This window comes from Mytilus californianus, unplaced genomic scaffold, assembly GCF_021869535.1.
Source record: "Mytilus californianus isolate M0D057914Y unplaced genomic scaffold, xbMytCali1.0.p SCAF_17, whole genome shotgun sequence".
Lineage (NCBI taxonomy): Eukaryota > Metazoa > Mollusca > Bivalvia > Mytilida > Mytilidae > Mytilus > Mytilus californianus.
This window is the reverse complement of record NW_026262659.1, coordinates 10,255,583-10,283,531: the sequence shown is the minus strand read 5'-3', so window position 1 is coordinate 10,283,531 and position 27,949 is coordinate 10,255,583. Positions and strand designations below refer to the sequence as shown.

At 32.4% G+C, this 27,949-nt stretch overlaps 2 protein-coding genes across 2 annotated transcripts in view; one reads left to right on the top strand and one right to left on the bottom strand.

The window, feature by feature from the left end:
* The window catches only part of LOC127726383 (uncharacterized), a 164,390-nt gene that overhangs the window by 45,719 nt on the left and 90,722 nt on the right, over positions 1 to 27,949 (bottom strand). The gene's annotated exons all lie outside the window — the stretch shown is intronic.
* Positions 165 to 27,257, top strand: LOC127726398 (uncharacterized). Its single transcript, XM_052233799.1, has 7 exons — positions 165 to 241; positions 1,740 to 1,861; positions 3,788 to 3,942; positions 17,678 to 17,736; positions 20,156 to 20,673; positions 21,567 to 21,670; positions 27,099 to 27,257. Exons 5-7 carry the CDS (start codon positions 20,157 to 20,159, stop codon positions 27,120 to 27,122), a joined length of 645 nt encoding a protein of 214 aa, XP_052089759.1. The 5' UTR covers positions 165 to 241; positions 1,740 to 1,861; positions 3,788 to 3,942; positions 17,678 to 17,736; position 20,156; the 3' UTR covers positions 27,123 to 27,257.

Sequence of the window (27,949 nt, the reverse complement as noted above, 5' to 3'; positions counted from 1 at the left end):
ATTAAATGAGTCGTAGATCAATATATAGTTTTATTTAGACAGACATCAACACGTGTTATCTCCAAGATGATTTTTGGATTTAATTTTTTAAGAGAAATTTTTACATATTGATTTCACTGCTTTTCCTATTAAGATATTTTTTTCATATATATATATTGAAGGCTGATGTTGAAGAATTAGTAAGAGATTTTCACCCTACGATTGTGAGAGTACGAACGAATAAGGATGACAGAAGAAAAGTGTAGGTACTTAGTTTAATATATGATTTAGTTTTATTGAATAAGAAGAAAAGATGAAACTACTGTGAAAAATATTATTTTGTGGACAACTCTCCACTACTTTATCTCGGTCAACTTGATGTGCCTGTATGAATTATCATAATCACTTATCACTTATTTATTTACAAACTTTTCAGAAATCGTCACCCTTGTAAATAACAGGTTGATACCCTGAAATTGTACAAGAAACTAGGTCATGTAAAATTCCAAGTTTTCTGTCATTTACCTTATATTGTTTTATACTGAGGCTGAGATTGCTGCCATTATAGCAATTAAAAAGCTGATACCAAATACACTTATTTTCCATCTCTATTTGAGCCCCTGATGGTAAAGAAATGTTTTGCTGATCCGGAGTATAAGCTGCGCATAGATATTACAAAGAATTGCAACTATATTTTGAAATGTTTTTCCTGGAAATCGTATCAAATTTTTTAAGCTCGCTTTGCCTGATGGGCCACATGAGTTATTGCCATCACTTAACATCCATCCTTGTCTTTGTCTGTTGTAGTAAACTTAAAAAAAATCATCTCCTGTCAAAAAAAAACTCACATTGAAGGATCATTTGGGTATCTAGTATAAAATCCTATCTTTTTTGTCTCCGCCAAAGAAGCAACACTTCAACCATGGCTAAAAGAAGAACATAACAGTTTGATACAAGTAATTGTCTTGTATCTTTAAAACCAAATAAGAAAAAATCTTACTGGCATGCTCAGAAAGTCAAGATCTAACTCTCTTTCATTGCTAATGAAATTCTCAGGTGACTCCTTAAATGAGTTTTTGCCCTTTATATGACAATTTGGACAAATTTAAGCATCTTGACCTGATATATTAAAAACTGTAATAGATTGATAGAAACTGTAAACAGCATAAATTATCATCAAGGTAAGATATAAAGATACGTCACATGACCAAAAATGTGAAAATGAATATCAAAATGGCATATTTTTGTGGTGAGTGATTCAGGCTGTTAAGAGCCAGTAGTCTTAAAAATGATTTGGCATTTCCACTGAAATGTCTGTTTTATTGATAGTTTAAGGGATTACTGAATCCTTTTTAGATGTATAAATTTTTCCAGTATGTGTATTATATCTCAAACATTAAAAAATAAGATTTTGATGCATGGTGTCGTCATGATGTCACATTTGGTTGGCTTTTGAGGATGATGTTTTTCAAATGGATGACAAATATGATTTCATTGTGCTCAGAAGTTAAAGGAGATGGTTTATGAATATATTATTGTAAAACCTTTGTCATTCTGATTTTGAAATAAGGTAAAAAAACAAAGGAAACCATTTTCAAGAACATTCCTACCAAGAAAAGAACCAAATTAGTAAGTAAAAAATAATCAATCACAATCTTAAAGACTCAGACAGAAAAAAATAAAGAAATTCTTATTTGAAATAATCAAATCACATATGACCAATAAGTAAACATGTATTCTGAAAATATTTTTTCTTTCAGGTTTGCTTTTGTTAAATTCAGACAGTTGTCCCATGCAGAAGATTGTGTTAGAACAATAAATGATACCTGTCACAGAGGAAGATTAATAAAAGTTCGTTTTGCTGGAGCATTATTTGATCAAGGTATTACACCAGGGCTTATGGATATTAAACTTAACTTATTACTCACAGTGCTAAATTGTGCTCAACAAACAAAATCCAGTACCTTGATTGGTTGATTTCTGAGTCTGTAAGATAATCTCTTTCAAAATGTTTATGACAGCAAGGGATGATCCCAGATACCAACAGTTTCCTTGCCATATCTAATGAACCCTTTAACCAATGCTTTTTCAAATTTTAATATGTTGTTACTGATTACAAAATGAAGTTCAAGTTTGATATTGACTGACTTCACTCTTGCCGTTCATATGTAATGGTCCAAGATGGATTGGAAACTGGCTTAAAGTTATGTCGTTTCTATGCAATATCTTATAAATCCTTTAACCAATGCTTTTCAATTTTTAATATGTTGTTCCTGATTACAAAATGAAGTTCAAGTTCGATATTGACTAACCTCATTTTTATACGCCCGTCAATTTTTGACGGGACGTATTATGGTATACAAATGTCCGGTGTCCGTCCGTATGTCTGTCCGTCTGTCTGTCCGTCTGTCTGTCCGGTGTAAACATGTCGCACCGTAACTTGAGAATGACTTATCCAAATTTCATGAAACTTAACATAGTTGTTTCTTATGATGGTCAAACGATCTGTATACTTTTTGGTGAAAATAAGATTAAAACTTTTTGTGTTACGGGACTTAGTAACTAAAACAGGTGTGTGTTTTTTTTTACATGTCGCGCCGTATATCAAAAACAATTTATGATTATTGCTTAAAACTTTACACACTTCTTAGTTATATTAATCTTAAGATCTGTATACTTTTTGGTGATGATTCAAAATTTTATTTTAGAGGTATAGAGTATTTTGTTAAAAAAGGGGAGGGGTTTTTCATATGTCGCGCCGTATCTCAAAATCAATTTATGATTATTGCTTAAAACTTGACACACTTCTTAGTTATATTAACCTTAAGATCTGTATACTTTTTGGTGATGATTCAAAATTTTATTTTTGAGTTATTGAGTATTTTGTAAAAAAAGGGGGAGAGGTTTTTCACATGTCGCGCCGTATCTCAAAAACGATTTATGATTATTGCTTAAAATTTTACACACTTCTTAGTTATATTAATCTAAAGATCTGTATACTTTTTGGTTTTGATTCAAAATTTTATTTTTGAGATATTGATTTTATTTTTTAAAAAGGGGGTTTTCACATGTCGCGCCGTATCTCAAAAACGATTTATGATTATTGCTTAAAATTTTACACACTTCTTAGTTATATTAATCTAAAGATCTGTAAACTTTTTGGTTTTGATTCAAAATTTTATTTTAGAGATATTGAGTGTTTTGTAAAAAAAAAAGGAGGTTTTCGCATGTCAAGCTGTATGTCAGAAACTATTTATGCTTATTGCATAAAAATTCACACACAAGACGACGGGCGTATCATGCGCTCATGGCGCAGCTGTTTATTGCCGTTCAGATGTAATAGTCCTAAATTGATTGGAAAGTTGCTTTTTGTTGTTTCAGTGCAATATATTATGAACCCTTCAACCAACGCTTTTCAAATTTTTTGTATATCGTTACTGATGACAAAATAGAGGTCAAATTCAATATTTATGATTTTCACTTTAAATATTCAGAAAGTAATGGTCTTTGATAAATAGGAAAATGGATGTTGTTATTAAAAACAAAATGGTGTTGAAGTTTGATAAAAAAAAAATATATAAAAACATCAAATACTCAGGTATCTTATTCAAGCCTTTTTCAACACAAGTAATGACATATACATATATACAGCTGTTAATATTTGTTAGTAATATACATACAATATTACATACTTAAAACTTTATATAGCATGTCAGAAATATCAATTTAGAAGCTTACCATTAAGATTATCAAACATAATCAATTAACAATAATATACTGTTTTTAAAATTTCATTAAACATTTAAAGAGAAGAAAGAAGATGGTGGTTGCCAAGTAAAAACATCAGCATCAAGTCTTACAACAGAGAATGACTCCTGTTATAATGAGTTAAAGCCAGATGTACATGGACGTTACAGTCTGTGTTATCCCAGAGATAATGAACCACCTGGAACATCATCTCAGGTACAAGTATAATAGTATGAATAATGAGTTATAGCAGGTTCATATGGATGTTTTCCTAGAGATAATGAACCATCAAGAACATCATCTGAGGTACAAGTATAATGTAATAAATAATGAGTTATAGCAGGTTCATATGGATGTTTTCCTAGAGATAATGAACCATGGAGAACATCATCTCAGGTACCAGTATAATAGTATAAATAATGAGTTATAGCAGGTTCATATGGATGTTTTCCTAGAGATAATGAACCATGGAGAACATCATCTCAGGTACCAGTATAATAGTATAAATAATGAGTTATAGCAGGTTCATATGGATGTTTTCCTAGAGATAATGAACCATGGAGAACATCATCTCAGGTACCAGTATAATAGTATAAATAATGAGTTATAGCAGGTTCATATGGATGTTTTCCTAGAGATAATGAACCATGGAGAACATCATCTCAGGTACAAGTATAATAGTATAAATAATGAGTTATAGCAGGTTCATATGGATGTTTTCCTAGAGATAATGAACCATCGAGAACATCATCTGAGGTACCAGTATAATGTAATAAATAATGAGTTATAGCAGGTTCATATGGATGTTTTCCTAGAGATAATGAACCATGGAGAACATCATCTGAGGTACAAGTATAATAGTATAAATAATGAGTTATAGCAGGTTCATATGGATGTTTTCCTAGAGATAATGAACCATCGAGAACATCATCTGAGGTACCAGTATAATAGTATAAATAATGAGTTATAGCAGGTTCATATGGATGTTTTCCTAGAGATAATGAACCATGGAGAACATCATCTGAGGTACCAGTATAATAGTATAAATAATGAGTTATAGCAGGTTCATATGGATGTTTTCCTAGAGATAATGAACCATGGAGAACATCATCTGAGGTACAAGTATAATGGTATAAATAATGAGTTATAGCAGGTTCATATGGATGTTTTCCTAGAGATAATGAACCATGGAGAACATCATCTCAGGTACAAGTATAATAGTATAAATAATGAGTTATAGCAGGTTCATATGGATGTTTTCCTAGAGATAATGAACCATGGAGAACATCATCTGAGGTACAAGTATAATAGTATAAATAATGAGTTATAGCAGGTTCATATGGATGTTTTCCTAGAGATAATGAACCATGGAGAACATCATCTGAGGTACAAGTATAATGTAATAAATAATGAGTTATAGCAGGTTCATATGGATGTTTTCCTAGAGATAATGAACCATGGAGAACATCATCTGAGGTACCAGTATAATAGTATAAATAATGAATTATAGCAGGTTCATATGGATGTTTTCCTAGAGATAATGAACCATGGAGAACATCATCTCAGGTACAAGTATAATAGTATAAATAATGAGTTATAGCAGGTTCATATGGATGTTTTCCTAGAGATAATGAACCATGGAGAACATCATCTGAGGTACAAGTTTAATGTAATAAATAATGAGTTATAGCAGGTTCATATGGATGTTTTCCTAGAGATAATGAACCATGGAGAACATCATCTCAGGTACAAGTATAATAGTATAAATAATGAGTTATAGCAGGTTCATATGGATGTTTTCCTAGAGATAATGAACCATGGAGAACATCATCTCAGGTACAAGTATAATAGTATAAATAATGAGTTATAGCAGGTTCATATGGATGTTTTCCTAGAGATAATGAACCATGGAGAACATCATCTCAGGTACAAGTATAATAGTATAAATAATGAGTTATAGCAGGTTCATATGGATGTTTTCCTAGAGATAATGAACCATGGAGAACATCATCTCAGGTACCAGTATAATAGTATAAATAATGAGTTATAGCAGGTTCATATGGATGTTTTCCTAGAGATAATGAACCATGGAGAACATCATCTCAGGTACCAGTATAATAGTATAAATAATGAGTTATAGCAGGTTCATATGGATGTTTTCCTAGAGATAATGAACCATGGAGAACATCATCTGAGGTACCAGTATAATAGTATAAATAATGAGTTATAGCAGGTTCATATGGATGTTTTCCTAGAGATAATGAACCATGGAGAACATCATCTGAGGTACAAGTATAATAGTATAAATAATGAGTTATAGCAGGTTCATATGGATGTTTTCCTAGAGATAATGAACCATGGAGAACATCATCTGAGGTACAAGTATAATGTAATAAATAATGAGTTATAGCAGGTTCATATGGATGTTTTCCTAGAGATAATGAACCATGGAGAACATCATCTGAGGTACCAGTATAATAGTATAAATAATGAATTATAGCAGGTTCATATGGATGTTTTCCTAGAGATAATGAACCATGGAGAACATCATCTCAGGTACCAGTATAATAGTATAAATAATGAGTTATAGCAGGTTCATATGGATGTTATCCTAGAGATAATGAACCATGGAGAACATCATCTCAGGTACAAGTATAATAGTATAAATAATGAGTTATAGCAGGTTCATATGGATGTTTTCCTAGAGATAATGAACCATGGAGAACATCATCTCAGGTACAAGTATAATAGTATAAATAATGAGTTATAGCAGGTTCATATGGATGTTTTCCTAGAGATAATGAACCATGGAGAACATCATCTCAGGTACCAGTATAATAGTATAAATAATGAGTTATAGCAGGTTCATATGGATGTTATCCTAGAGATAATGAACCATGGAGAACATCATCTCAGGTACAAGTATAATAGTATAAATAATGAGTTATAGCAGGTTCATATGGATGTTTTCCTAGAGATAATGAACCATGGAGAACATCATCTCAGGTACAAGTATAATAGTATAAATAATGAGTTATAGCAGGTTCATATGGATGTTTTCCTAGAGATAATGAACCATGGAGAACATCATCTGAGGTACAAGTATAATGTAATAAATAATGAGTAATAGCAGGTTCATATGGATGTTTTCCTAGAGATAATGAACCATGGAGAACATCATCTGAGGTACAAGTATAATAGTATAAATAATGAGTTATAGCAGGTTCATATGGATGTTTTCCTAGAGATAATGAACCATGGAGAACATCATCTCAGGTACAAGTATAATAGTATAAATAATGAGTTATAGCAGGTTCATATGGATGTTTTCCTAGAGATAATGAACCATGGAGAACATCATCTCAGGTACAAGTATAATAGTATAAATAATGAGTTATAGCAGGTTCATATGGATGTTTTCCTAGAGATAATGAACCACGGAGAACATCATCTCAGGTACAAGTATAATGTAATAAATAATGAGTTATAGCAGGTTCATATGGATGTTATCCTAGAGATAATGAACCATGGAGAACATCATCTGAGGTACAAGTATAATAGTATAAATAATGAGTTATAGCAGGTTCATATGGATGTTATCCTAGAGATAATGAACCATGGAGAACATCATCTGAGGTACAAGTATAATGTAATAAATAATGAGTTATAGCAGGTTCATATGGATGTTATCCTAGAGATAATGAACCATGGAGAACATCATCTCAGGTACAAGTATAATAGTATAAATAATGAGTTATAGCAGGTTCATATGGATGTTATCCTAGAGATAATGAACCATGGAGAACATCATCTGAGGTACAAGTATAATGTAATAAATAATGAGTTATAGCAGGTTCATATGGATGTTTTCCTAGAGATAATGAACCATGGAGAACATCATCTGAGGTACCAGTATAATAGTATAAATAATGAGTTATAGCAGGTTCATATGGATGTTTTCCTAGAGATAATGAACCATGGAGAACATCATCTCAGGTACAAGTATAATAGTATAAATAATGAGTTATAGCAGGTTCATATGGATGTTTTCCTAGAGATAATGAACCATGGAGAACATCATCTGAGGTACAAGTATAATGTAATAAATAATGAGTTATAGCAGGTTCATATGGATGTTTTCCTAGAGATAATGAACCATGGAGAACATCATCTCAGGTACCAGTATAATAGTATAAATAATGAGTTATAGCAGGTTCATATGGATGTTTTCCTAGAGATAATGAACCATGGAGAACATCATCTCAGGTACCAGTATAATAGTATAAATAATGAGTTATAGCAGGTTCATATGGATGTTTTCCTAGAGATAATGAACCATGGAGAACATCATCTCAGGTACAAGTATAATAGTATAAATAATGAGTTATAGCAGGTTCATATGGATGTTTTCCTAGAGATAATGAACCATGGAGAACATCATCTCAGGTACAAGTATAATAGTATAAATAATGAGTTATAGCAGGTTCATATGGATGTTTTCCTAGAGATAATGAACCATGGAGAACATCATCTCAGGTACAAGTATAATAGTATAAATAATGAGTTATAGCAGGTTCATATGGATGTTTTCCTAGAGATAATGAACCATGGAGAACATCATCTGAGGTACCAGTATAATAGTATAAATAATGAATTATAGCAGGTTCATATGGATGTTTTCCTAGAGATAATGAACCATGGAGAACATCATCTGAGGTACCAGTATAATAGTATAAATAATGAGTTATAGCAGGTTCATATGGATGTTTTCCTAGAGATAATGAACCATGGAGAACATCATCTCAGGTACCAGTATAATAGTATAAATAATGAGTTATAGCAGGTTCATATGGATGTTTTCCTAGAGATAATGAACCATGGAGAACATCATCTCAGGTACAAGTATAATAGTATAAATAATGAGTTATAGCAGGTTCATATGGATGTTTTCCTAGAGATAATGAACCATCGAGAACATCATCTGAGGTACCAGTATAATGTAATAAATAATGAGTTATAGCAGGTTCATATGGATGTTTTCCTAGAGATAATGAACCATGGAGAACATCATCTCAGGTACAAGTATAATAGTATAAATAATGAGTTATAGCAGGTTCATATGGATGTTTTCCTAGAGATAATGAACCATGGAGAACATCATCTCAGGTACCAGTATAATAGTATAAATAATGAGTTATAGCAGGTTCATATGGATGTTTTCCTAGAGATAATGAACCATGGAGAACATCATCTCAGGTACCAGTATAATAGTATAAATAATGAGTTATAGCAGGTTCATATGGATGTTATCCTAGAGATAACGAACCATGGAGAACATCATCTGAGGTACCAGTATAATGTAATAAATAATGAGTTATAGCAGGTTCATATGGATGTTTTCCTAGAGATAATGAACCATGGAGAACATCATCTCAGGTACCAGTATAATAGTATAAATAATGAGTTATAGCAGGTTCATATGGATGTTTTCCTAGAGATAATGAACCATGGAGAACATCATCTCAGGTACCAGTATAATGTAATAAATAATGAGTTATAGCAGGTTCATATGGATGTTTTCCTAGAGATAATGAACCATGGAGAACATCATCTCAGGTACAAGTATAATGTAATAAATAATGAGTTATAGCAGGTTCATATGGATGTTTTCCTAGAGATAATGAACCATGGAGAACATCATCTGAGGTACAAGTATAATGTAATAAATAATGAGTTATAGCAGGTTCATATGGATGTTTTCCTAGAGATAATGAACCATGGAGAACATCATCTCAGGTACAAGTATAATAGTATAAATAATGAGTTATAGCAGGTTCATATGGATGTTTTTCTAGAGATAATGAACCATGGAGAACATCATCTCAGGTACAAGTATAATAGTATAAATAATGAGTTATAGCAGGTTCATATGGATGTTTTCCTAGAGATAATGAACCATGGAGAACATCATCTGAGGTACAAGTATAATGTAATAAATAATGAGTTATAGCAGGTTCATATGGATGTTTTCCTAGAGATAATGAACCATGGAGAACATCATCTCAGATACAAGTATAATAGTATAAATAATGAGTTATAGCAGGTTCATATGGATGTTTTCCTAGAGATAATGAACCATGGAGAACATCATCTGAGGTACAAGTATAATAGTATAAATAATGAGTTATAGCAGGTTCATATGGATGTTTTCCTAGAGATAATGAACCATGGAGAACATCATCTCAGGTACAAGTATAATGTAATAAATAATGAGTTATAGCAGGTTCATATGGATGTTTTCCTAGAGATAATGAACCATGGAGAACATCATCTCAGGTACAAGTATAATAGTATAAATAATGAGTTATAGCAGGTTCATATGGATGTTTTCCTAGAGATAATGAACCATGGAGAACATCATCTGAGGTACAAGTATAATAGTATAAATAATGAGTTATAGCAGGTTCATATGGATGTTTTCCTAGAGATAATGAACCATGGAGAACATCATCTGAGGTACCAGTATAATAGTATAAATAATGAATTATAGCAGGTTCATATGGATGTTTTCCTAGAGATAATGAACCATGGAGAACATCATCTGAGGTACCAGTATAATAGTATAAATAATGAGTTATAGCAGGTTCATATGGATGTTTTCCTAGAGATAATGAACCATGGAGAACATCATCTCAGGTACCAGTATAATAGTATAAATAATGAGTTATAGCAGGTTCATATGGATGTTTTCCTAGAGATAATGAACCATGGAGAACATCATCTCAGGTACCAGTATAATGTAATAAATAATGAGTTATAGCAGGTTCATATGGATGTTTTCCTAGAGATAATGAACCATGGAGAACATCATCTCAGGTACAAGTATAATAGTATAAATAATGAGTTATAGCAGGTTCATATGGATGTTTTCCTAGAGATAATGAACCATGGAGAACATCATCTCAGGTACAAGTATAATAGTATAAATAATGAGTTATAGCAGGTTCATATGGATGTTTTCCTAGAGATAATGAACCATGGAGAACATCATCTCAGGTACAAGTATAATAGTATAAATAATGAGTTATAGCAGGTTCATATGGATGTTTTCCTAGAGATAATGAACCATGGAGAACATCATCTCAGGTACAAGTATAATAGTATAAATAATGAGTTATAGCAGGTTCATATGGATGTTTTCCTAGAGATAATGAACCATCGAGAACATCATCTGAGGTACCAGTATAATGTAATAAATAATGAGTTATAGCAGGTTCATATGGATGTTTTCCTAGAGATAATGAACCATGGAGAACATCATCTCAGGTACAAGTATAATAGTATAAATAATGAGTTATAGCAGGTTCATATTGATGTTTTCCTAGAGATAATGAACCATGGAGAACATCATCTCAGGTACCAGTATAATAGTATAAATAATGAGTTATAGCAGGTTCATATGGATGTTTTCCTAGAGATAATGAACCATGGAGAACATCATCTCAGGTACCAGTATAATAGTATAAATAATGAGTTATAGCAGGTTCATATGGATGTTATCCTAGAGATAACGAACCATGGAGAACATCATCTGAGGTACCAGTATAATGTAATAAATAATGAGTTATAGCAGGTTCATATGGATGTTTTCCTAGAGATAATGAACCATGGAGAACATCATCTCAGGTACCAGTATAATAGTATAAATAATGAGTTATAGCAGGTTCATATGGATGTTTTCCTAGAGATAATGAACCATGGAGAACATCATCTCAGGTACCAGTATAATGTAATAAATAATGAGTTATAGCAGGTTCATATGGATGTTTTCCTAGAGATAATGAACCATGGAGAACATCATCTCAGGTACAAGTATAATGTAATAAATAATGAGTTATAGCAGGTTCATATGGATGTTTTCCTAGAGATAATGAACCATGGAGAACATCATCTCAGGTACAAGTATAATAGTATAAATAATGAGTTATAGCAGGTTCATATGGATGTTTTCCTAGAGATAATGAACCATGGAGAACATCATCTCAGGTACAAGTATAATAGTATAAATAATGAGTTATAGCAGGTTCATATGGATGTTTTCCTAGAGATAATGAACCATGGAGAACATCATCTCAGGTACAAGTATAATAGTATAAATAATGAGTTATAGCAGGTTCATATGGATGTTTTCCTAGAGATAATGAACCATGGAGAACATCATCTGAGGTACAAGTATAATGTAATAAATAATGAGTTATAGCAGGTTCATATGGATGTTTTCCTAGAGATAATGAACCATGGAGAACATCATCTCAGGTACAAGTATAATAGTATAAATAATGAGTTATAGCAGGTTCATATGGATGTTTTCCTAGAGATAATGAACCATGGAGAACATCATCTGAGGTACAAGTATAATAGTATAAATAATGAGTTATAGCAGGTTCATATGGATGTTTTCCTAGAGATAATGAACCATGGAGAACATCATCTGAGGTACCAGTATAATAGTATAAATAATGAATTATAGCAGGTTCATATGGATGTTTTCCTAGAGATAATGAACCATGGAGAACATCATCTGAGGTACCAGTATAATAGTATAAATAATGAGTTATAGCAGGTTCATATGGATGTTTTCCTAGAGATAATGAACCATGGAGAACATCATCTCAGGTACCAGTATAATAGTATAAATAATGAGTTATAGCAGGTTCATATGGATGTTTTCCTAGAGATAATGAACCATGGAGAACATCATCTCAGGTACCAGTATAATGTAATAAATAATGAGTTATAGCAGGTTCATATGGATGTTTTCCTAGAGATAATGAACCATGGAGAACATCATCTGAGGTACAAGTATAATAGTATAAATAATGAGTTATAGCAGGTTCATATGGATGTTATCCTAGAGATAATGAACCATGGAGAACATCATCTGAGGTACAAGTATAATGTAATAAATAATGAGTTATAGCAGGTTCATATGGATGTTTTCCTAGAGATAATGAACCATGGAGAACATCATCTGAGGTACAAGTATAATAGTATAAATAATGAGTTATAGCAGGTTCATATGGATGTTTTCCTAGAGATAATGAACCATCGAGAACATCATCTGAGGTACAAGTATAATAGTATAAATAATGAGTTATAGCAGGTTCATATGGATGTTTTCCTAGAGATAATGAACCATGGAGAACATCATCTGAGGTACAAGTATAATGTAATAAATAATGAGTTATAGCAGGTTCATATTGGTGTTATAACCTATGTTATCCTAGAGATAATGAACCACCTGTGTGAGTTTTTGATCACTCAGAAGTGCGATTGTGGCCTTGTGACGCTATCTTGTTGATAGCTACGCTGAAGTGCGATGGTGGTTACGCTAAAGTGTGATGAATTTATACATAAATCATATTTTCAATTTTTTTCATGTTCACATCTGGATGTAGAAATCAATTTGATTGTTAGAAGTAGCTTTTCGTTTTTAGCTCACCGGGGCCCGAAGGGCCCCATGTGAGCTTATGCCATCACTTGGCGTCCGTCGTCTGTCGTTGTCGTCTGTCGTCGTTGTCTGTTGTCGTCTGTCGTCATAAACTATTTCAAAAATCTTCTCCTCTGAAACTACTGAGCGAATTACCTTTAAACTTTAACTAAATGTTCCTTAGGTTATCTTGTTTATAAATTGTATCCGAAGTTTGTATCCATCGACAAACATGGCCGCCATGGCTAAAAATAGAACATAAGGGTCAAATGCAGTTTTTGGCTTATATCTCAAAAACGAAATCTTTTAGAGCAAATGTGACATGGGGTAAAATTTGAAATTTTCAGACGAATCAAACAACCCATTGTTGCGTTGCTGCCACCGAATTGGTAGTTTTAACAAAATTTTGCAGTTTTTTGTTATTATTTTGAATATTATTATAGATATATATAAACTGTAAGCAGCAATAATGTTCAGCAAAGTAAGATCTACAAAAAAGTTAATATGACCATAATTGTCAATTGACCCCTTAAGGAGTTATTGCCCTTTAAAGACAATTTTACACAATTTGTTCATCAAGTTTGCTAACATTTAAAAATCTTCTCTGAAATACAGGTGAGCGATTTAGCCTCTTGTTTCTTTATGTAAAACATGGAGAGTTTTAACCGTTTAATTTAAAACAGTCATTGAATTTCCAGTCCTCACTGACTGTAACTTTGTAGTGTACATTATACTTTGTAAATAGCTTAGATAAAAAAAGCAGTCGTTCATTCAATCTTTGAGAACTTGACGCTTCTATTTGTTTTTTTTAAAGAAGTACTAATTGCGATGATAGAAAAAGAAGTGTGGTAATTGTTTGAAATGCAAATACTTCTTAGTCAGAACGAAACAAAATAAGAGAAAACTGTATACGGCTGATGTGAAAAATAACAAGGAATAAGATACATCACGGGTTTTTTTACTGCAACTGGAGAAAATTTTGAATGTTTTGTATTCATATACCAACTTATAAAAAATCAAGCCATCATAATAATTGAACGTCTGTAAATTTTAAACAAGCCACCCCCCTTCTTTTTGAAAACTTGTAAACGGTCAAGATCCCCACCCCGAAACCATATATATTCTTGTATGGAACAATAAAACAAATCAAATGAAATATAAGGCGAGTCCCCTTGGGTCACCCCCACCCCCTCCTGTTAAAGAACTTGTAAACGGTCAAGATCCCCACCCCTAAACCATATATATTCTTGTATGGGACAATAAAACAAATCAAATGAAATTGAGGGGAAATCCCCTGGGGTAACCCCCACCCCCCTTCTTTTAGAAACTTGTAAACGGTCAAGATCCCCACCCAGAAACACATATATATTCTTGAATGGGACAATAAAACAAATCAAATGAAACTGAGGGGAAGTCCCCTGGGGTAACCCCCACCCCCCTTCTTTTGAAATCTTGTAAACGGTCAAGATCCCAACCCTGAAACCATATATATTCTTGAATGGGACAATAAAACAAATCAAATGAAATATAAGGCGAGTCCCCTGGGGTCACCCCCACCCCCCATCCTGTTTAAGAACTTGTAAATGGTTGAAATCCCCACCCCTAAACCATATATATTCTTGTATGGGACAAAAAAACAAATCATATGAAATTAAGGGCGAGTCCCCTGGGGATCACACACCCCCCCTTTTAAGAACTTGTAAACGGTCGAGATCTCCACCCCTAAACCATATATATTCCTGTTTGTAATTTCAAGAAGATTTGAATGACATACAGGGTCAATCCATAGGCGTCACTTATGCATATCACAAACCAATTTGTACTGGACTTTGCCCAATGTCAGGTGACCATGGGAATGACAAATTATTGGAGCTTTGTTTGGGAGACTTCGTTACAGAATCCTGTTACAATTATTTCTTGTTATATATATATATAATATGAATCATTTGTTAAGGGTCCATAGTTTCTTAACAGTCCAGACATAACACTATGACAAAATAATTACTTTTGACCATTTGACAAAAAAAAGAAAAAAATTTCAAAAAACTTGAACCACACACTTTATCAGAAATATTTCATTGGATATATAGCAGTTTGACAAACACTAATTTCGATCATTGAGAAGCTTAATATTTCCTTAACAGTAGAACGTGATTAAAATGTTCATCTAATTTTTACAGAGTTAACTCCCTGTAGTGTTATGTACAACCTTAAAAGATACCCCAACCTAAGGCAAAAAAAAAATATGTATGTCTGTTTAAGGTTACATACTTTGAAAAAATAGGGTAGGTAGGTCGGTATTTCCATTTTATTTTATTTTTTGTGACATGATTTTGTTTCATGCTGTTTTGTCTTGTCGTGGTCCGAGTTGATCATGGGCCGAGTGTACCCGTATTTTTAAGGATTAAATTATTTCCCTTGGAAAAAAATGGCGGCAAAGTGTTTATTTCATCACACGAGTTGCGAATTTCCTTTAAACAGCTGTCATATTTATGATTGTGAACATTAGGATGTATCAGGCAATTGCCTTATATTATTTGCAACACTAACTTTGCTTTTGACACGAGTTCAGTTTATTTTTCATTTTACGACAGAAATAAAATGACTTAGGGTCGGCGCTCAAAAGTAGGGACGGTCAGGTAACCGTAAACAGACATATATTTTTTTTTGGCCTAATGATATTGTTCTATTTGGATTCAAGGTCCACAGTTTTCTACCCTTTCCAGTCACTATAAAGTGTTACAACTTTAATTTAGACACAACACATAAATAGTAATTGGAAAGGTACTGCCATTGCATGTGTAATACAAATATATTTAAAAAAAAAATAATGTAAGAGTTGAAATTGATACAACTATCCATAAGCCAATTGACCAAAGAACGAAGATTTGCACAATAACAGAATGCATATGCCTGGTTCGGGTTTAAAAATAAACGACCGTTTAAATACAAAACATGAGAAGTGACAGTAAACAGTAAAAATCGATTTGTACCATCGACATGATGAAATTATTAGGTCGTCAAGAAATGAACTTTGTGATAATTTACTCGTTCCCCAAACCTGAAATAATCCCATCGTCTACTTTCAAAATGCTTTTTAAATGAATGGGACTGTCTTTAACCTAAAGTATATGCCATACTGAACGTTTCAGCTTGTTTATGGTGAGTAAACCTGCGTCTTACAAACAACTGTTTACTTTCAGTTTGAGTTTATCGTGACTTACGATCTAAAAACTAGAGACGTTCCGAAATCCTGTTATGTAAACAAAGATTCATACGCACCGCATGGGTATAACCGTATTACTAATTTCCGATTTTTAAAATCTTCTTAAATCTGGATAAAGACCAGTTTCTATCCAATGGATATCAAAATGATTCCGATTTTCACTTTTTTTAATGATTGTAAAGTTGAAATGGCATGAAAGGCTGACATTATTTAGAACTATTTTGTCTAGCGATTGCTGATCATTGGAGGGTAAAAAGTCCAACACCATAACAAAACGGATCTATTTATCATGTATACATACCGACTGTTTACGATTGTAAGACATGTGCATAAAAGTGAAAGCTCGAATAAATATGAAAAATATAACAAAGGGATAGCTCCAAATACCATTTAATAACAAAAAAACATATGGACAGGTCAAGATATCTTTTTGGTAAATAAAATAAAGTATGTAAACTGGTTCCCGTCCGACTACAACACTTTGTTCGAGTGTAGCGTAATACAAGCAGATTCCAGTTAGTATGTAAAATAGTAAATATGAAACCGAGTGCGGTGGGCGGAGGCAATAATCGACTTCTGTAAGTTCTGGTCAATGGTATCGGAAACATGCCGCTGATAGCGTCATTTTCCAAAAAGAAGTGTGGTAATTGTTTGAAATTCAAATACTTCTTAGTCAGAACGAAACAAATTAAGCGAAAACTGTATACGGCTGATGTGAATAATAACAAGGAATAAGATACATCTACGGTGTACTGTAACTGGAGAAAATGTTGAATGTTTTGTATTCATATACCAACTTATAAAAAATCAAGCTATCATAATAATTGAACATCAGTAAATTTTAAACTAGCCATAACGCGTCTTATAGACCATCGCATATCAGCGACAGAACCATCGCACATCAGCAAAAGGACCATCGCACTTTGGCACAGACCATCGCACTTTAGCGTCCTTATCACAACTCCAAGTCCTACATATTTATATATATATAATATGAATCATTTGTTAAGGGTCCAGAGTTTCTTAACAGTCCAGATTCAACACTATGACAAGAAGGGTTCATGTCATAAATTTCAATACAAATGAAAAATATAACACATTCTATTAAAGATTGATACATTTTGTGTATAAATTTTTGCTCTATATCCAAGATTATTCAGGATTTATTGCCCTTCATTGCTATAACAAAGACACTAATAAATGTAATAAAAATCCAATTAACTGTCATTTTGTAGACTGTTGCTGAGAAGTTCAATAGGATTAATGACTTCAGAGAGGTTCATTTCACTCCAGGGTAAGTAACGGTAATTCATGTTTTATCACTATCCATTTGTTAAAGACTGTTTGCTAAATTTTGGAATATCATATGTTAGATTAAATTACATTTTTATTAACATTGTTTTTCCCTTATCCTTGACAAACAATATGTTATATTAAATGAATTACATTTTTATTAACATTGTTTTTCTGATTTAGTAACATCTGTATTATCCTCAAAATGTCATGGGTTCTTTGCCCACTTATGGCAATGCTGATGCTTTCTTTGGAGTGACCTAAGTTGTAACAAGATCTCTTCACATTATCAGATTTATTAAAAACAAATCTTAAGGTGGTACCATACACCTTGCCTAAAATTAAGCCGGCTCATTTAAATTTTATAAAATTTTGACAAAATAATTACTTTGACCCTTTGACAAAAAAAGTAAAAATTTCAAAAAACTTGAACCACACACTTTATCAGAAATATTTCATTGGATATATAGCAGTTTGACAAACACTAATTTTGATCATTGGGAAGCTTAATATTTCCTTAACAGTAGAACGTGATTAAAATGTTCAGCTGATTTTTACAGAGTTAACTCCCTGTAGTGTTATGTACAACCTTAAAATATACCCCAACCTAATGATATTGTTCTATTTGGATTCAAGGTCCACAGTTTTTATCTTTCAGTATATTTCTTGATACAAAGCCTATCACTAAGCTTAAGTTATCTAAGGATAGGGTGTTAAAATTGGCAATAACATTACAGGAAGACACTTTCAGATCATCCTAACTGTCCAATCTTTTAAAAACTATTAAGAATGAACAATTCGGTATATGAAAACTCTATTGATAATTTCATCAGATTGTTTGATCCAATTTAATAGAATATAAAAACAAAGGATACGGGGTATCCATCCATGTCACAAAATCAGTTTGCCCAGCAAAAAGCACAAAAGGCAAAGGAACAGTGCTTTTATTGCTGTTCCTCATCTTAAAGTCGCAGTGAGGCTTTCAACACCGAGCAAAAAAACAAACTCTCACTTTAGTGCATGTTTAAGACAGCCCCTCACACCGGATTGAGCAGAATTTTTTGCAAAAATAGTTTGGATAGACTGTAAGATGTAAAACCACCTAATTGTGCAACTCTTCCCCCAAAACCATTAAACACATTGCTAATTTATAGGGATCGATAAAAATTTGAATGTGATAAATTAATGATCGTCATTTTCCGTAAACAATAAATTTTTTTTTTTACCTATTTTGTCACATATTCTTCAACAAAAGTAAAATATTTCAGATTATTATCTAAATCACAAAAATTGTAGAGACTATCAAAGGTCTGCGGATACCACAAAATTCTCTACAATAAAACATTAAGTTGTGATTAAAGACAACCACTAACCTGGGACATGAGGAAAGTATATGAATATGGTAACCATTTTTATTGCCCTGCAACAAAATTGTCAGGGTCATATAGCTTTACTCTTATCCGTCATTTTGTCATTCCGTCGTTCCGCAACGAATAGTTATACAGACTTTTTTCCAAACACCTTTACATAGTGAGCTGATTTTTAATATGTGTGTCTACAATGATGAGTTACAAATTGAGTTTGCGTCTGGTTCTGCTCCACTGATTTGTGCTGAAATTACAGGTTTTGGACTTTGAAAATTTCGTTAATAAAAGTTATACAGACATTCATTCTCAAATTTCCACTCCTTAACATGGCTTTTTTGCGAGAGATAGAATTCCTGTCATTCCGACACATCAAGTTTGCCAAAATTTTCCAGTCATTTAACCTTTTTTTCAAATTCGAATTTTAATATGAATTTAGAGAGTTATGCACTACAACACTATATAAATTAGAGACACCAATAGTTGAAAGGTGTTCCAATGGAAGATACAACTCATAGTAAAACCAAACAAGGAAGGAGACTAGATGCGTCTATAGGATAATCATCGCCTGCTTTGCAAGAAATGCCCCTGTTTGATTCCATACCCATAATTGGTTAAATCACAATTCAGACAACTATTCTGGTATCTAGATATACAATTACATGTCACAAGTGTTTTGAGATCCAGATACATTATATCAACAAACCATTTCTTGATGGTGACTGAAAAAAAATGTATTATAGATTTACTTTCTTTTTGAGCAGTAAAACAGGTTAGTAGTTCAAATTCTTTAATGGTTTTATTTTATTGGACCTTTGATGTGTCAGTAGAATAGTTCCATGTTTTTACTATCCATGAAGAATTTAGTAAATTAAAGTGAGAATACAGTACAGAAATAACAAAATATGATAAGAGTTTAAAGTCTTAAGGTAATAGTGGTTAGCTGTATTTTTATAATTCAATAACTCACCAGGGGTTTTCAGTATTATCAAGTAACTGTTTCTCTCATGTCAGGGATTGTCTTATAACTACTGTAATAGTTCTCTATCATTTCAGTATGATCTTTGTGAGGTTTATATCTAAGAGAGGAGCAGTGGAAGCATTTGAAAAGTTTTATAAAGAGCTGGATATGAGAGTAGCTTATCATAGGAAAAAACAGTTCGATACAGCAAAACAATGGAACAAGGGGTCATTACAGAGTAAATCCTTTAAGGAAAATAGTACAGAATATTCAAACAAATGGCCATCACATGCCCATAATTCGATGCATCAAAATACCACAGAACATTCTAACAAGCAATCTTCGCATTCAGAAACATGTACTTCAGAATATTCAAACAATGCGTCATCACATGGTAACCCTCCTTATCTAGTCCATACAAAAGCTAAAAGCATATTATACAGTCATTCCACTGATCAAGAGGAAACAGAGCAATCCCATAATGATCCTACAAGTCATGGAGCTTGTGCAAGTTGGGGAAAAGAAAAAGATTCTGAATATCAGAAATGGTCAATGCCAGGTGGACATTCAGATGATAGAGAGTCATGTGATGAGAAAAATGAAAAGTATTTCTGTAAGACAAGTTATAGTTAAGTTTATAATTTAATAAAAACCGAATGAAACTTAAAATTTTTCCTAGATTAAAGATTAAGTAAGTCGAATAAAATTAATTGAAATATTTTAATGTATTAAGGAAAGGAAAGGAAAATACTTGGATTTTTAATTTACTTGATTCATTAATAATTCTGCTGATGTACAAGTCATATTAAATATGAACAATTTGTTAAGTAAACAATAATTAGAGAGCAATGTATTGGACTACACAATTTACCAAATTTAAGTTGCCACAATTAAGCTCTAATGATGAATGAGTCCACATAGGTAAAGCAAGAAAGTTATTGTGTATCTGCCCTCAGGTGGAATAGTAACTGATTCCCACTGAGAAATTACTTATCATTGCATAACTTATTTTAAATTTCAATTCTTGAGTGTAAATTATATACAAAAACAAAGTCAGTCTAAATGGTTAAGCTTTTAATATTTTTTTTAAAAGTTGAAATCATAAGAAAAATGGAAAGCAAATAACAGAGTATCTGTTGGTTAATTGGAGTTGTTGTCACACTACTGACTTTGTTCATGCACTCTCTAAGGAAAATACTATTTGGAGTCTATAACTGTTATTGGATTACGGTTAACACATGTGATATTAACATTTATTTGTTTCACATAATATGTACAGTAGAACAATTCTTTTTAAATAGAAGAGTATTTAAATTTTTATATTTACTTTTAATAGTAAATAATACTATTATGATATATATTTAATATAATCAATATATATATAATATTAATATAAGTCTAGAGATTTGCACAACGATACTAATATAAGATGGTATTATATGAAGATGTTGTTATTAAATCGTGTATATATTATTGATATATATATACATTTGATATATATTTTAGGTGTACCTTCATTGAACAAAGATAATCTGTCAACTGATGGTTCACGTAAATCTGATCAGGATAGCTGTACAACTGAGGCAATTAACTTCTCATATCTTAAACAGGTAAACTTACTGGAAACATATAGGTATATCAGATGTGTTTAAACCTTTTCTATACTAAATAAGTTTTTGTCTTGCTGGGACAAAAGTTGTTGTGGAAAGCAAGACATAGGGATAGCTATTCTGGCGACGGCTGCGACGTCAACGGTGTCAACAATTGTTAAGTTTTCTGCTTGAGTTAATTTGATCATGGTATAGTGAATTTACTAGCAATTTTCAGTGTTAAGTTTTCTGCTTAACATAGTTTGATAGGATCTACTTGATATAGATCAATGATATTTTGTTATAAGTTGAATTACTATCAGTTCATATCAGTTTAAGGAAATATCTTGAGGCGCTGCTCCTAGGTCCTGGTCCAATCACATTCTATTAATAAGCAATTTTTGTCTCGCCTTGACGGAGTCAAAAAGCGAGACATACGTATGCTGTTTCCGGCGTCGGCAACGGCGGCATCAACAATGTATTAGTTAGGTCAATGATATTTGGTATGCAGTTGTATTAGCATTGGCACATCTCATTACCATGGAGATTATTTGGCCCCGCCCCCTCAGTCAAGGTCTATTGACTTTGAAACTTTTCATAGTTTACATGTATTAGTTTGTGATTAGGTCAATTTATGGGGAACCACTAGTGATAGGTCAATGATATTTGGTATGCAATTGTATAAGCATTGGCATATCTCATTTCCATGGAGACTATTTGGCTCCACCCCCTTAGTCATGGTCTATAGACTTTGAAAATTTTGCGAAGTTAACATGTATTAGTTTGTGATTAGGTCAGTTCAAGGGGAACCATTAGTGGTTGGCCAATGTTAAATTGGTGTTCAGCTGTATAAGCATTAGCACATCTCATTTCAATGGAGAATATTTGGCCCAGCCCCCTCAGTCATGGTCTTTTTACTTTGAAACTTTTGCTTAGTTTACATGTATTAGTACATGTATTAGTTTGTGATTAGATCAGTTTAAGATGAACTGCTAATGTTAAGTCAATGATATTTGGTATGCAAATTTATTGGCATTTGCAAGTATAGTTTCCATGGAGCCCCACCCCTGATCATGGTTCATTGACTTTGAAACTTTTACATAGTTTACAAGTTAATGTTTGTGTTTAGGTTTGTTTAAAGGGAACGACTTATAATAAGTAAATGGTATTTGGTATGCAGTTGTATTAGCATTGGTACATCTCATTCCATGGATATTGTTTAGCCATGTACCTTCAGTCATGGTTCATCGACTTTGAACATTTGCATAACTTATATGTTAAAGTATTGCTATTTTAATTTCAACATTTGCATTATCAAAATTACAAAAAGGCGAGACATATCTCTGTGATAACAGTTTATTAATGTTAAGTTTTCTGCTTAAGGCGAAGTGTACGTAATTGCACGCCTCTAGCGGAATTCAGGATAAAAAACGTGCGTCGTTAGTTACGCGGGTTATCTCCCCTACTCCAAGAAAGGAAAAATGGGCACATGAAAGAGAAATGACTTCGTGCGGTCTATCATGAATTCAAACAAGTATTCATGTGCTATCTCAAAACTTCAAAGAAATAATTAGAATGACTCCAATCAGAAATCTGAGTATCCTATTGTGAGTTAGTCTGACTCTATTACCACTGTTTTTGTTTTAGACACGCAGGAGCAGGTACACAATACGACTCGTGTTTATTTCAACAGAAGGTAAAAACGCCTAAACAACAAAATTATAACCAAATAAAAAAAAAAAACAGTGACAATTCTGCTTCTATTTGTATCAAATTCATTAAAATCAAACCAGAATTGACCCCACAATAGTTTTTGAAAAACCATAGTTTTGAATGAAATGCACAGTGTACTGTAGATCCTGTAGCGTAAAATTGTAGGTAACGAATAATTATATTGCATGTGAATTTGTGTCTTGAACAAGAAAGACGTTGGCATGTCCGTTTTTATGCAATTGAAATTTTTATGATGTTTTATATTTTATTATTTATGTAAAAAGTATAAAAGATACTAAGGGGTAATCGACCACTAGTACAACATTTATAAGCCGAAGAAAAAGCCAACAGCAAAAAAAAACCCATCAGATTCCGTCCACAAAACATTACACACTCAGAAACTAAGAATTGTTCACTATTACATTTATCTCAGAATATGTAAAATCTATGTCATCCAAATCTCAGTTTTCAAGGTGCAGAAAATAAACAGGTGTCTTCTATTCCGTCCGCAATTTTTGGGGAAAGTAAAATCTAAATTTAGAACCATGGTTAAAACTGAAACTACACATGTATGATAAAATAGAACGTGTTATTTTTTCTTAATCAAATTCCGATTTCGAAGGGATAGCGAAATTTGTTCTCTTTTGTTGTGCTTTTGTGTATCATTCAGCAGTAGTATAAGGTAGGGGAAGAAGGGGTAGGGGTGAAGAATAATAGTTCTACAATGTCGGGGCTTTTTATAACCCGGCAACTATATACGGTATGGATTTTCTCATTGTTGAAGGCCGTATGATTGCCTATAACAATTGCTTACATCCACATCCTTTAAGGTAGCTGCATGGGGTGTCTAAATGTTGGACGATAGATTTTTCTTAAACTTCTGTAAGACTTCTGTGTCAATGTAATTTTTAATTTCAATATAAAAACTCGGGATCACGGACCTTGTTTTTTCGTAATAACACATTGAAATTAACGAAATTTGGGTTATTTTATATTGTTGATATAGGGGAAACTTAAGTTTTCCTTATTGCGGAAACATTAAACGATAGAATTGGCTAAAATTCGATGAGAGAATTGCTTTTCATTAATAACTCCGAAATATCAAATAAAAATAAGGGGTCACGGGCCTTATTTTCTTGAAAAAATCACCAAAAATTTTAAATATACTTTACGACACTTACTTTCTTGATAGTTCAATCTTTAAAATTCAAGTTTTAGGTATTTTGTTGTATATTAAATGATACTTGGTAAAATATTTTTAAAACAAAAAAGTTTTTGCAATTAACGTGATCAGAACGGACGCTCAGAAAAAGACACCCGATCTACCTTAAACGTGGCAGATAGTTGTCTCATTTGCAATCATACCACAGCTCCTTATGTTCATATTATATTAACAAAACTGCAATTCATTTGCATTATATACAGGAACAATTTGTATGGCACTATACTAGGTAAACTCGTATAGCATCGCTCTTGGTACATTCTTATAGCATTGCACCAGTACATTAATTTATAGCATATCACTATGCACAAAGCTTTAGCATTACACAATACACAATGCTATAGCATTATACACAATATACGCAATGCTAAGGCTAATACTGGGAATGATCTGTGCTACGTGAAGTTAAAACTCCGATCTGTTTTACTTTGCTAAAATTCATATGCGGGTTCTTCTTTGACCTTATTACAGTCATAAAAATTCTCAAGATAATATGCAGATGCAGTTTTCTTATTTTTTTGGGAGTCGTGCATGTGGATATTAAACAAATTATGGAACAAAAAATTATTTCCTTTTTTACTTAAAATCTCCAGCAAACATTAAATCATGCTTTGTCGTGTAGTTAAAGAAAAGGGAAAGCGATCGAGACAGGAAATTTTTAAAATGAAATTGCAGAGTTGTGTCACGTGCACTCGTGTGAACCTGACAAAAATGGGCTTTGTGCGCAATCCCTCGAATAGCGCCGGAAATGGTGAGGATGAAAAGATGCAGCAAATTATATTCACTTTTTTAAAATACAAACATGCAGAAATAAGATTTTAAAAAAGACGTGTGTACGCGATCCCAATATTATAACCGATTATTTAAATACGTATAGAATCATTCTGTCAACGCTGTGTTTACTGGGACAATTTTAAACTTGATATTTGATTCATAATTATTAGAACATTACAATATAAAAAAAGAACATGTGGCATGATTGCCAATAAGACAACTCTCCACAAGAGTCCAAATGACACAGAAATTAACGCTTGAGCATTTGCAATAATTAGGAAAATGGGTTATACACACTCACGATTTTGTTACGACACTGTACGGTATAATAGCGTTATAGAGTAGAAATTGTGATGACGTTACAGAGGACATCAATAACGTCGCCGATTGTTTTTATTCTTTCCGCTAGAAATCAAACTTCCACAGGATATAGCTTGAAAACTAGCACGGTTGCTAAGGACTTTCTTTGCACCAATGGGTTCGTCGTTCATTTTTGAATCGCATATCGATTTTTAAAAAAATTCTGTGGAGCAACGAATTAGAAAATCTTGATAAAGTAAAAATATCTGCCGATTTTTATGATTTTCCCTATATATCCTTTGTATTTTTGGCTTATCATGCTGTTAATTTCAACAGCTTGTATCTGAAAAACGAAAACGGTTACCCCCTTTTTTTATTTTATTGTGTGATGTATTTTTACAAGCAGAATCCACATGTAAAATTTATAAAAATTCTGTGGAGTAGTTAATTACGTACATTTCGCCTTAAGTTAGATTGATAGGAACTACTTACAATAGACCATGATATTTTCTATAAAGTTACATTACTGTCTATACATCTCAGTTTGTCCATCATTTCTAGACCCTGCCCATTAGATCATGTACATCTCAGTTTGTCTATCATTTCTAGACCCTGCCCATTAGATCATGGTCCAGCAACTTTGAATTAATGTAGCAATGTTGCTGTCCATCATAGTGGCTTTTTCTGAATTTTATGCCAACAAGTGAGACATATGTCTGTGTAAACAGTTTATTATGTACATATTATGACTTGACAAGTTATAGGTCTTAGAATCTTTGTGTCATTGTCTTCTTTCAATTTCTCATACCACAGATTTCAGTTTTTGAGTACTTTCAGTTGTGAGATAAAGGTTACTTCTACCGGTAATTATTTTTTTTACAACAAGTAAACACCTTGTACTGGAAGAAGCACATAGCTTGAAAGATTTGTGTTTATTGTAGTCTAACACACCTACATCAAAGAAGGTACATACAGCCTAGTTTACGCACACTGGCTGACTTAGGTTAACATTTATCTAAGTTCTGAGTAAAACAACAACACAAGTTTGTTAATTAACTCACCAGTTACAACCCAGTTGTGAATATGTCTTTAGTTCGAGGTGAATTAGTTTTTACATGTTCACCACCTTTGGACTTTAGTCAATACTATTTGTATTACCAGCTTCTTGAATACAAATGCAAGCTTTATACATGAAATTATAACTGATGATGCAAAGTTACCAAGACTTGAAAAATATTGCTTCTAGCAAGTTTAGAACATCAAAACAATGATCTGATGAAGCTTTTACGTCTCATCAATCATATGGAAATGTATGCTGTTGTAGCACAAACATTGCTAACTGGAATTTAGTTCCAGTGGACATTAAATAAGGTGTCAAATTTTCCAGCTAGGTTGATTACTAAGTTCTTCCAGTGAAATGAACTTTTGTTTGTATTTCAGCTGCAGAAGATTTGGAAAAATTGAAACTACCACAGTTTCACATCTTTATATCACTGAATGTATTACCAGAAGTATAACAATTAAGTCATCAACAGATGGCATGCTGGTCTGTTGAGTAAGAAGAAAGGATAATATACATATTAACATATATAGAGGTTATTGCAGTAACGTTTATATATAGAGGTTATTGCAGTAACAACAATCAAGACTTGATTATGTGAAGCTATTAAGAGTAACAACAGCATTGACTAATGTGTGAAGGATTGTAGTTAATGAGAACAAAACTTTTGTTACTAAGAGAAAGGATCAAAGGGAATATCAGTTATTGATAGTATAACATGACTGTTTATGAGAGCAAATTATCATTTAAGCAAATACTTGTTCATAATTTAACATTTATGTATTTTTAATCTATTGATTGGAAGCAATGGAGATCATATTAACTTGATGTACCTTTTTCATATGTGTTGAAGTTGTTTTTAAGTTTTGTTGCAAATATGTACGGTTCTATCACCGCATTGCTATTTTTATTGGTTTAAATTGTAGTGTTTTTTTGTTGATTTGGTTTTAGAATTTATTGAAGTATAATTTAACAATTAATCAAAAAGTTTTGGCTGTTGTAGAAATATAAATGATATTTTTCTATTGTTATGATATAATCCTTTTTAACAAAGTTTATACAGTATGAGCATATAAGAGTACATATCTGTTTTCTAGTTAAAAACAGAAAATGGCTTAGAAAATGTATATATAACATTCGTTGAACTCATCATAAGTTATAGGTAGAAATGGCTGCTGTTTTTGCTGAACTTGGCATGTAGAGGCCAAAATAAACAATAAGGCAATTCACC

Excerpts from the sequence above, each read along its gene's own strand:
- LOC127726398 (XM_052233799.1), top strand. The coding sequence starts at position 20,157 with ATGATCTTTGTGAGGTTTATATCTAAGAGAGGAGCAGTGGAAGCATTT. Across the intron at positions 20,674-21,566 it reads GAAAAATGAAAAGTATTTCT|GTGTACCTTCATTGAACAAA; the intron begins GTAAGACAAGTT and ends TATATATTTTAG. Across the intron at positions 21,671-27,098 it reads ACTTCTCATATCTTAAACAG|CTGCAGAAGATTTGGAAAAA; the intron begins GTAAACTTACTG and ends TTTGTATTTCAG.